Source organism: Montipora foliosa, chromosome 13 (genome assembly GCF_036669935.1).
Source record: "Montipora foliosa isolate CH-2021 chromosome 13, ASM3666993v2, whole genome shotgun sequence".
Taxonomy (NCBI): Eukaryota; Metazoa; Cnidaria; class Anthozoa; order Scleractinia; family Acroporidae; genus Montipora; species Montipora foliosa.
The window spans coordinates 40,793,083-40,805,582 of record NC_090881.1 but is presented as its reverse complement, the minus strand read 5'-3'; the positions used below and the strand labels follow the sequence as shown (position 1 = coordinate 40,805,582).

General features: G+C 38.0%; 1 protein-coding gene across 3 annotated transcripts in view; it reads left to right on the top strand.

The window, feature by feature from the left end:
• LOC137982363 (fibroblast growth factor receptor 3-like) overlaps positions 1–12,500 on the top strand; it is a 44,806-nt gene that overhangs the window by 22,704 nt on the left and 9,602 nt on the right. For all 3 annotated transcript variants that reach the window (XM_068829466.1, XM_068829467.1, XM_068829468.1), the window contains exons 5-9: positions 7–95; positions 2,129–2,190; positions 3,190–3,389; positions 9,148–9,252; positions 11,135–11,153. In XM_068829466.1, the coding sequence (XP_068685567.1) occupies positions 7–95; positions 2,129–2,190; positions 3,190–3,389; positions 9,148–9,252; positions 11,135–11,153 (475 nt within the window). The remainder of the gene's footprint in view (positions 1–6; positions 96–2,128; positions 2,191–3,189; positions 3,390–9,147; positions 9,253–11,134; positions 11,154–12,500) is intronic.

The window sequence follows — 12,500 nt, the reverse complement described above, 5'->3', positions numbered from 1 at the left end:
CAACAGTTATTGGAGGGACAAATATTTTCATCAGCCTCAGCACAAGTGGAGAATGTGATAAAAAGGATTCTGTGTGGGGATCACTTCAGAATGAGGCAATAGCATTATTTATAGCATTTCTTTGTAGTGAGCACAGAAGTTTTTAATGTTTTTAAAAATGACCAAGTTAAATTAACATTTAGGAAGTGGGCAGGCAGGCATTTACACATGATAGCTGTAACAAAAGTCATGTCAAGGAAATGATCTTCTAAAGCCATTCTATTCACAGGGTGCACAGTTGCCCAGCCCTTAATTACAGAAATTGATGTCCCGAAACACTTGTAATAGCTGTGGATGCCAATTTAGACCAGTGTCATGAAGTGCCCCCTTGCCTTCTTCACCAATAGGCCACTTCAAAAAATACCATAATAATCTTTGTTTGTCCCCCCGAATTTTGCAAAAGCGTTGTTTCCAGTTTCTCTTGGGAATTACAATGGTCCCAAGAGAAAACGAAAACAATGCTTATGCAAAATTTGGGGGGGGGGGGGGGCAAACAAAGAGTAATATGATATATTCCGAAGTGGGCTATTATTATTATTATTATTCAAGATCACGCGTGTGGAAATTAAATTTAAAGTGTCCCCTCAGCTGCATGCTGGCCCCAGCTCAAGATGTATAAGACTTATAATCCACAGGGAAAATCAGGGATCGCGTTAACGCAGAAATCGTGCATTTTTACGCAAATAAAATCCAAAAAATGCATGATCGAAGTTTTAATGCGTCCCAGGACGCAAGGCACTGACTTAAATAACTCACACAACTTGCTTTGATTTGTCAGTATATTCTGTTGTTTGTAAAACTGTTGGAGCGATCTGTGATCATAATTGAAGTTCTAAGAAATGGGGTTTAAAACATCTAAAAAGGTTAAAACTAAATTTTCGACCGCCTTCTGCGGTCTTCTTCAGAGGAATGTACTCTGCAAGTCACTGAATGCAAATATATAGCAAAAGACGTCACTGTTCGTTGCTCCTAAGGGAGGAAACCAGTGATGCGTAAACCCTTGGAAAGGGTGCTCTTTCATTAACAGAGTTCTTGTCCAGGAATGAATGTAACGGCTCTAGAAAAAGCCTTTGACGGCCGGTCCTATGCATATGCGTCAATATTAATTCCAAGTTGGTTACTCTCTTTTTCTCATAATTTAAAACATACTCTTTTTCTCGTAGAGGGTCACCAAGATTTTGGGACCCCCAAAAAATGCTTGGGACCCCAATTTGGCCGAACATGCGGGTCCCAGGACCCAGATTGAAAAATCCTAGTGCCATCCCTGAAAATAACTGTCCATTTTCCACTGGATAATGATTTATCCGGTGGATAGCCCATATCCATTGTTTGAACAACTGGTGCCTGAAGAGAAGATTAAAAGCTGCATTTGTATATGTGTAATTCTAACTCTAATACGTGTACTTTCATTACCTTATTGGTGGAAGTACACAGCCAAATTGATGTTTGGACTTTTTGTGACTATATCAAAATTGGGTTTAGTTGTCTGCAGTAGGCTAACTTTAGTTTGGTTAAAGCTCGGAATTTGTTTAGAAATCCAATGTAATCATGTCATGTCCTTGAAAGTCATTCATTTGTTAGTTCTGGTTTTGTTCTTTCATTGTAATATTATTTTGGGTGGCAAATGAGCCCATACATTCTGTGCAAAATTTCGAATTAATTTTGCAAAGCGTCATTACTCGGGTATTACTTGTAATGGAAAGTTGTGCTCAAAGTTTCAGAGATACTTCATTATGGAACGGACTTTCAATGTTCAGTGATGATTTTTTGGCTGATTGATTAGAAAACGGTCAGCTTATGCTAATGAGGCCGAAAAAAAAAATGTGTAAACAAAGATTCTCCTATAAAGTAGAACGAGCCTTTGAGGTGAATCCAAATTTACATCTTGTATTCTACTGGCAGACAGTCCAGTTGCAGATTGATAGTTGAGATCCGGACTTGCCCCTGATGGTTTAAAATATGGACATCAGGTCACTAGACCAAGTGTTAACGGTAAATAAATTCAGATGTGGTAATCACTTGACAAGTTCTGTCTGTGGCATGCTGATGCTAATGGTTATTTTATTTTTATTTATTGTTATGTTGTTAGTTGGCCAAGGTCTTTGCTAATACTCAAAGTTACATTGGTGCAGAACTGATAGCTGATGTAAGGTGAGGGAGGACAACAATAATAATAATAATAATAATAATAATAATAATAATAATAGTAATAAATAATAATAATAATAATAACCTTTTTTTCTGTAATTTAAAGTAGTGATTAAAAAATATTATAGCAGGACTCTTTTGAGAACATTACAGTGCATATGAAACAAATTTTGTTAGCAGCTTGTTCAAAAGAGTTGATGTCACATAGTAGACACAAAATATTGTAAAATCGCAAAAATATGGAATAGTTTGCAAATACTAAGTCTGCAAGGTTGAAATTTTTCAGGGTTGATGTGCTGCCAGAACTACACATTTTGATAGTGATTATGATGTCACCATAGCAACATACTCATTACCAGACCTCTACATGTACCTTCCCGAAATGAAACATGGCTTCTTTGTTCCTTGTGCTTGTGCTGTGTAATGTCCATATTCGCTCACACCCACTGAATGAACATCAAGAGCAAATAACAATTATTGGGAAGGGAAACTCTAATTTTACCCTTTGGATGGAGAGGGCCTGGAGCCCATTGTGTGGCTATGGAAACGTCACACTGGGCCATATCATGGAACTACATCATGATTATAACAACTGTAAAATGTTTCAGTTCTATACTAAAAACTTCTTCAGAGATATTCCATTGTTCGTGGTTTTACATCATTTTGTGTCCACTAAGTGAAGTCACAAGTCCACTAATTTGCATAAACCAAAATCTTGAATAACTCTGCAGCCAAGAGAGCTATCTTCAACATTTTGAAAGCTCTTTTGAACAAGCTAATAAAAAAATTTGTGTCATATGCACTTTAAGTTGTCATATGATAGATATGTTGCTTTGTTGTTGTTTCTTGCGGTCAGATCTGTTATATACGGCTGCGGTGTTGTTGTTTGTTACCTGTGTAACAGTTAAATTTGTTACATCAGACATCTCCTGAGTTTCATCTTACAACATAATTTGCACTGTACACGAGTCATTGTCCAGTTTTTTTATTTTTCTGTTGCAGGTGTGGAAGCCTGATCTTCGATGTGGTCTTAAAGTTCAACAGTCAGGTTGCAGAAGATGTTATAATCTCTACAATTCAAAAGGCTATCGTAGATGGGATGCTTGGAGAATTAAAGGTCAATGCATCATCTATCGTTGGAATTCCACCTGTCCCTGTACCTACAACCACGCCACCACTTAAAACCACTCCAAAACCAGATAGTAAGTTGCCACTGTTGTCATTTCTCAGTGAATCTGAGAATGTAGTATTCCATCATTCTTTGGAAGCTGTTTCAAATTTCTAAGGGAAGGGGCACTATCGCTATTGAGCTTAAGAACGGTGCCTTCTAATTCAAGAACTCCTTAGGCTAACCCAATACCCCCAGGGGGGTGGTTCAGGCTGGCAGGGTGGTCCAGACGTAGCCAGGCCAACACCCCCTGGTTAATGATTACAAAGCTGTTTCATATCCACAGTTTCAAAACATGTGAGCTCAGCGAATTTGTGTGTTGCGGGTTTGCATGAACAAAACACGATGGGTTCTAAAATGTGTTGTGAATTCCAAACAAAATACTGGCGATTTGAATAGGGTGTTGCGAGATATCGACTTTTCGAAAGTGCTTTCCAATCCGGCTGCAGACATTTTAGGAAGCGCTTAAAAAATTTACATGATGGGCATGGTACCGGTGAGTGTCACGCTTTAAATATAGAAAAGTTGAAAAAGTAGTAGATAGAAGATCATAGAACTTAATTTCCAGCCAAGCAAAATAAAAAAATATCAATTATCGAAATGTTTGACTCCCAAGATAACATAAGATCGGAGGAAGTGACCATGGCTTTTTGCAAAGTTTGTACACGGCGCGCTTTGCAAACTTTTCTCACCCAACGATTTGTTTTCATTCGGTGGCTCGTGTTCTTATTGATGAACAGAGAACAGAGGATAGAACGAGACGAACGTTCATATTTTTTCTTGCATAGCTTAGTTCAGACTTCTTTTTTTTTCAGGCAAAAAATTTTGCAAACACTCATTTGCCTCTATTCTTGTTTAAAGACAGATTGCTGTTTGAAAGCTAACCGTTTCAAAAGGTTAAACTTGCGCCGATCGTGTGTTTAACCCTTCTTCATAATCAGTTAAAGCGTTGATCGTAAGAACAGCGAAAATCATAATTAGTACAGATCAAGGTTGAGTTCAGATGGCTCAAGCCATTTACTCCAGTGTCATTTGAACGGATTGCTCTAGTCTTGCGCACGGATGGCTATGTTATTTTTAAACTGAACGGTCGATGCGTGCGCACGGGTGGCCTTTTTTTTTAATGGAAAGCTTGATCCGTGCGCACGGATGATAATTTTTTTGGAATAGATGTATCATCCGCGCGCGCGGTTGGCAATTTTTCTAAACGGGAAGTTGAGTGGTGCACACGACTTTAAATCTTAGACACTAAAACCCGGAACGATCCACAATGATCCACATACATCCCACAACGACATATAACAAAAAAAAGAGATACTTTAGAGATATTGGGTTATCATTTTCCAGTTGTTAGTATTGACAGGTATTGATGTAAACCGGAACAGACACTAGTGCCTTAATGTTCAGAATCGAAGTCAATGAACTTCACCTGTTTTGTTAGTAGCATAGTACGCTTTTTCTAAAAACGATATTGACCGCGGTCTAGATCCCATCTAGACCGGCATCTAGACCGGTAATATTTTGCGGTGAAAAAGTTGCTAACTAACATGCAAAAATATTGAGTAGTTTCTCCTACCAATATTTATTTACGGAAGTGCCAAAAAGCATGATGAGAAAAAAAGGGAACAGAGGACGAGCAAACTTTAGCAGAATTAAGTTCAGCTCATCGCCATTCATCGCCGTTCGCAAGAAAAATGTTAGTTAGTACAAACCAGTTACATTAAACGAATAAATTGCTCTTCTTTTTCATATAATAAACATCTTACAGTATTAACCCAACGTATTCAAATATGACCTTACTGAATAAAACAAAAAGTACTCTTCAGCAAAACGTTAAAAAAACGATGCATAGCTCTGAAAATATTTTATTATCGAAGAGAAAAAGCGTAATGTTACTACCAAAACAGGTGAAGTTCACTGACTTCGACTCCAAACATCAACAGGTGTCTCTTCCGGTTTACATCAACTCCTGTCAATGCAAAGAACTGGAAAACGATAACCTAACATATCTCTAAATGTATGTCATTATCGAAGAGAAAAAGCGTAATGCTGCTACCAAAACAGGTGAAGTTCACTGACTTCGACTCTGAACATTAACAACTGAGTGTCTCTTCCAGTTTACGTCACTACTTAGCCCTTATTAACTGAGCAGGAGGTCTGTATGAGAGAATCTTGACCGAGGTCGTGAGTACAGACCGAACGCAGTGAAGTCTGTACACACGACCGAGGTCAAGATTTTCCCATACAGACTGACTAAACCGGTTAATCCATATATAGTAAATTATAAGGATTAGTCTATGCCTTTATTACGTGTTATGTACGTGAGCCCGATCACAATCTTGGTGGTCATTGTCATAACACTGTGAAATCCCAGTTCACTTCGATAGTGTAGAAATCGGCGAGAAATTATGGCGCGTCGCGGCACGAGTTTAGACGAAAATTAACTTAAGTGGCCTCAAGATGGATGTTTATGGAGAACAAAGCGTATAAAACGTTTCATGTGACTTATACTTAGCTTTATTTGATGACCGGCCAGGGAGACATCGATCGGACGTAATGTGTCTCTGAATAGAGATTCTGCCTCGTGAAAAGCTGCATTTTTTGCCCTGTTTTTGACAACCTTGTGAAGGTGTTACCAAGTTATTCTGGGTGGTGTGGGTCATTATGTTTGGTATTGTTTTTCAATTTTTAAAACAATTTAAAATTTAATCTTTTGAAATTTTGAATATTTTTAATCATTAACGTAATTAACAGAATGGGTTCCAGTCCACAGTCATTCCCCGCTTTCCAGCTGGCCTGTGAAGAGACCCTAGCAACGAGGTTGAAGCCATGAAATACTTGGTATTGGTCTTCTTAGGTGGTTTCTTTTGTTGTGGACCATTGTGGATCGTTGTGGATTATTGTGGGTCATTGTGGGATAGTTGGAGAATCGTTGTGGATTGTTGGGGATCATTGTGGGTCGTTCCGGGTTTTAGTAACTACGGACTTGAAATGCCTTGCACGTGGCTTTTACCTGGTTATGAACGACTGCAAGCTTCGAGCGACTAACCGCAAGGAACGTTTTCGCGTGAGGGTCACTCATGCTTCTTATACAGACCGTTGTCACGTCTTAGGAAATACAAAGTAAACTTGCAGCTGCCTACATGTAGATGAACATGTAGCTCCAAAATGCCTTGATTCATGTTACAGTTCACGTAGTTCGTTGGACGGACAGTGTGCAGTGTAGCAACATCATTGTAACATCATGAACACTGTACCATTTGACCACCACCTGAATATCATGCAACACTTGGTATGGCTGACAAAACACTTACATCAAACTTTACCTCTTTAAACCTAATGATGTAAAAAAAGAAACATAATTTTGTTGATTAAGGAACTTAATCCGATGCCAACCTCAGTAGCGATAAGCTGTTACTTTATTCGTATTAAGTAACTGCTATGTTTAGTTTTTTTCTAAGATCGTTTTTCTTAACCTCGGTCCCAGACCTAAAGGAATTTGTATATAAATAATATTTCAAAATCATAACCAATCATTTTAATTTGCAAATGTTATGTAGCATACGGAATGTTAAGTTTATAAAAATGCATTCCTTTACAATGTTTATCACCGGGACCTATGTTTTATTTCTAGTTAATTAAGCTTTGATGGCCGAAGAACAAGTTAGATTTAATCGATTAATTGATATAATTTTTATATAATTGATTGATTCTTATCAATTTTTTTTTCCATCGAATAGATACCCTGACCAGACAATGAGTAATGTTTTGGCAACCTGGGTGTGCATACAACAATTTGCAAGTTCATTACCACTAAAAACAGTCCAAATCAGGCAAAGAGATCACTCATAACGATGATCCTTTTTCATTAAGTTTCAAAGAAACCGACAGAAGACCGCAAAGTCAAGTGACTTTGCAAGAGCAGATTCTTTTTACTATATGCATGCCCTTACTTTTCCTTAGCAACGGGCAAACAATTATGGAACAGAGCATATATATCAGCAAAATATGCCAGTACCAGCGAGACAACTATCCACGAAACAAGAAGCTAATTTCAGGGTCAGGGAACAAGAATGTCTTTGCTTTCATGACAAGTTTTTCTCAATGACCCGTCTTCATCAGCGATGTTCACATTTGATTACAAGTCCAAAATTGAATACGACTTCCAGTTTCTCAGAGGCATGTCCACGGAACCATAACTAGTCATCCCTTGTTTACCAGATCATAGAAAAGCTTTAAACTGCCCCTGTGACCAAAAAATCAATTCATATTTTTCTTTGGATTTCAAAACTATGTTAACAAAACACTAAGTGACCCACGTTTTAAGCCTTGATTTCAAAAAGACACCTCTTTATTTTAACTGTAATTTTCCTATTTAATGGTCAGCCATACTAACATTATGTTCTTGAGAGAGCTGGATCGAGGAGAAAATGACGTCAAAGGCTCACTAGTTTAAGAATGCAATACGTGTGTACGCCGCAGAATTAATATGCAGCACGGGGGTTTTGGGCTTTCAGACTTTTATACCCACGCTTTGCATATATAATAAGCTGCGTTCACAAGCTGAAATTTTAGGCTAGTGAGCCTCTGACGTCACTTTTCCCTGGATCCAACCGTCTGAGGTCCAATCGGTCAGTTTTGAACGTGAGTAATGGCGGACCGTGAAATCCAAAACTTACATTCAAAGTAAACGGCCTATGGATAAAAATCAAAGCTCAAAATTTTGCCAGTCAGGTGTTAAGCAAACACACTTTCAAAATCTGAAGGAAAAAAGGAAGTGGTTTTTTATCACAGGGGCACTTTAAGTCAATTGTAAGAATTGGCTTTCAAATGACTGTCTAAAGAACGTTTAAATTTCTAAATTGGTGTGAAAACTTACTCTTGATCAAAATCTCTCGCTGGTTGCAAAATCAGATTATTAAAATAAGATCAGACATTTCAGCAGGCAATGTTTTAGTCTCCAATTGAACCATAAGCTTCTTAATAAGTTAAGGTTGAATATGGCCCTCTGCGGCCTGTTTATAGTCCAGTCTGCAGGGTCTTTTGCTAATGTTGTCCAGGTCGAACCTCCAGGCACTATGAAAGTTTAAATATCTTGGTCTTCTTATTTAAAATTAACATGACAGTGGCAAACTCGAAAGCTATTAATTAATAGTACTCCTTTGGCCATTGTAAACAAGATTTTTTTATTTTTTTTTAATCTATGTGCACATGTATCTCCGTTCTCTCTTAACCCATTCACACCTCTGGCGTTAGACAGAGTAGAATCCATTAATTGTCACTCTCAGGGGTCAGTGGGTTAATCCTCTTGTATGTTTTCTCTGCTAATAACTATTAAAAAGTGTGAATAAAAATCGAATTGAACTGAATTGAATTGAATCATGCGAGTGTCTGGCTGGTCTGCCAACACTCCTTTCACCCTTCCAAGGTGCACGTCAGTGGCTATTTGTTGTCTGTAGACCGGGCAAAATGTCCAACCCATTTCCACTTAATACTTGTAGATGCAATATGACTGGTAGTGTGGTATCTTTTACCTCGGATTTATGAATAGAATCTCCCTATCCACTGCCCTTTGCAATGGTTTTGTTTGTCCTCATGTTGGTTAAAATCGACGCCTGGCAGCATAGGTCAGTGTTGGAATATTACAAGATTGGGCTTTTTAGTAAGCTTTTAGCTCTTTCAAGTCATTGATTTACAAAACAGTTCATTCTAATATGTGAACTTTATTCACAGTACTTGTGCAAATTGGATGGACATCGAGTAACTTGTTTGTGATTTATTTCAATTTTCAGCTGAGAAATGTACATGTAGCTGCACTGTTTTTGTCATTGTCACTGTCATACTCGCTGCAATTAATATTGGTCTTACTGCTTATATTATTTGGCTCCATAGAAGAGGTAACTATCTTTTTTTATTATCGTAAATGTTAAAGTGGTACTATGATCAAAAAATCATTTCCTTTTTTTCTTCAGATTTTGAAAGCGTGTTTGCTTAACACCTAACTGGCAAAATTTTGAGCTTTGAGTTTTATCCAAAGGCTGTTTATTTTGAGTGTAAGTTTTGGATTTCATGGTCCGCCATTACTCACGTTCAAAACTGGCCGATTGGACCTCAGAGGGTTGGATCTAGAGAAAATGACGTCATTTACTCACTAGCTTAAAATTTCAGCGTGTAAACGCAATTTATTATATATGCAAAACACGGGTTGAAAAGTCTGAAAGCCCGAAACTCCCGTGCTGCATATTAATTAGGCCGCGTACACACGCATTGCATTCTTAAACTAGTGAGAGTTTGACGTCATTTTCTCCTCGACCCAGCTCTCTCAAGATTTTAAAGTTAGTAATGGCGGACCAATAAATAAGAAAATTCCAGCTAAAATAAACAGGTGTCTTTTTAAAATCAGAACTTAAAACTTGTGTGAGTTAGTGTTTAGTTAACATAGTTTTGAAATCCAAAGGAAAAACAACATTTTTTTTTGGTCGTAGTACCACTTTAATTTTTTTTGCTGTTTGTGTTTACTGCCTTTGTGTAAGTGGGCACTGGGTCACCATAGCAACTCAGTACTGCCAATTTTTAAAGTAAAACTGAGCGTTCAGCGTACCAGATTCTCATTCCTATCTGTTTGCGAGGTCTTAAGGGTGTTACAGAGTTTAAGATCAAAGGTTGTGAGATAGGACTTATTAAAGAAGGACAACACAGGTTTATTGTTCCTATTTGAAAAGAGTAAAAAAGTGGAGGGTGTAAACTGCAAGTTGCAGGCCATTGTTCCACCTTAGCTGAAGCGACTCACTAATGCTAACATTAGGCCTAAGCACTATGCTTTAGAGAATGTTTAAGCCTAATGTTAGCATCAAAGGTTTAGGTGGCTTCAGTTATGGTAAAACTATGACCTGCAACCCTATCCTGCAACCTACACTTTACTTCCTCCGGTTAAAAACGAAGGACATGCAGATCTCCCTGCAAAGTTTTACGACGTTGAATGTTTGCACAGTCTGGGTTTGAACCCAAGGTTCAGCGTTTTTTTAACCGAGCAAACTTGGGATTGGCCGCCCTGCTATTGATGCTGTTGTTCCACTTTCCTGTGTGTCTTTGGGATCCTGTTTAGTTAACTTGTGATCCTTCTCAACAGCAAGAAATCCTGTTCCAAGCGTAGAGATTTAGGAGAGAGAAGGAAATTAATGTTTTGTTGCCAAGAAACAGGGAAAACAATGAGAGATCGACTAGAGTGACTATAGATCTTTTTAGCTTGTACGTTTTGTTTTCCCATTTCAGACCAAGTGATATTACTCTAGGGAACAGTTTATTTCAAATGTTATCTTACGTACGTGCATATGTATGCATGAATTATGAAAAAACAAAAGGAAAATTCCCTTGACGACATCACGTGGCCTGCAATGGGAAAACAAAACGTACAAGCTAAAAAGGGCAAATGTTGATTGCAAGAACATGATCCAATAAACTCTTGGTAGGAGAGGTGTGACCTCCCTTGGAGGGTAAGGGTGCGTTAACTGGGTGTTTTTCAAAATGATCAAAAATGCCCATTGGAAATGGGCATTTACTCTTAATAATTATCTGGTTCGACAGGACAGAGTTTGTCCAGAGTATTTGTGCTTACAGTTATTAACAGGCAAGTTCGGTTCACGTTTCTTAGAAGTAAATAACTTTTAGGTCATTCAATATAGAGTGCTCGTGCTCCTGAAGGGTAAATCGAATACGACCATACCACCGCCAGTTACCCAGTAATTTCTTGACATGTTCTCTCTACCATTTGTTTTGTAGGCACTGGAAGACAGAAAAGGTAATCAAAAGCTATTTGCCTTTAGTGTCTTATATTTGCTTCTCTCACTCCCAATGGCAAATGACTCAATTTCACCAGTACATGCATGTTTCTTTCGTGAATAATTTTTCATTATTTGGAGACTACCAAGACTTGTTGCTGCGAGCGAGCAGCAACATATTCTGGATTCATGAGAAGGTAGGACGAATTCTCTTTTTCTTAGAACCCGTCATAATTAGCCAGAATACACTGCGCCATTCACCACCTTTTAGAAGAATGCATTGTATTTGGGCAGAACACCGCGAAACACTCTGGAGATTGCTTAAGCACAAGGTCCCGTAAATATGATGTGTTGTTTCATGGAATATGTACGGGACCTCGTGCTTAAGCAATCTCCAGAGTGTTTGGCGGCGTTCTTCTCAAATGCAATGCATTCTGGTAAAAGCTGATGAATGGTGCAGTGCATGCTTGCTAATTATGGTGCATTCTGGGAAAAAGTGATGAATTCAAGAATCAAATTACCGAACATCGCCTTAGTTCACAGTTCGACTACCACAAGGAAAAATACCTTGTGCATTCAATCAATCAATTCTTTATTTGATAAAGCAGGTTAAAATAACAAAAATTACAAAGTAATAGTTGCATCGGCAGCTATCAGCTGATGTGGACCATGCTGATGTGCATTACTCACTTCTATGTACCTTTGCTCTGCTTACCAATGCTACACTCTTTCTGTTGTAAGAATATCGAGACTGAAATTTGCGAATTTTAAGAATAAACCCGAGGCTGAAACAACGATATAATTGTGCGTGTTGAAAATCTGTAAATACGATACAATTATACGTTTTTAACTTAACCATATAAAATTATTTCTTTCTCTATACGTAACTGAAACATAAGTGGGTACTTTCGTTTGTATCACGTGCTTCTGTGAGAAATTTATTTTTAAAGCCGCCAAAACGGCCAAGTGTGGTCTGGCGTGACATCTTGATATCTCTGACTGCAATGAAACGCGGTGGCGCACGTTCACAATAACGGGGATGTCATTTAAGCACAATACAAGAATTTTTTCAGCCAAAAATCGGCAGAAAAATAAGAATATAAATTCATCCTAGGCCGGAAAAACAAGATTTTTATTTTTAAAAAAAGTGTACATGAATCAGTAGAAACATAATGTTCCGCGGCATTACTTTCTGCTAGATACACTAGTATAGGCCATTTTTTCCGCTCTACATCACCTGACACCTTTTCATGGGCTGTTTACTAAAGGTAGATTGATCTCTGTAAAGAGAATCACAAGTTCATCTATTTAGACTTATGGGGGATGTGTTGGTTGTAATAGACCATTTTCTAATTCTCACGACTGGA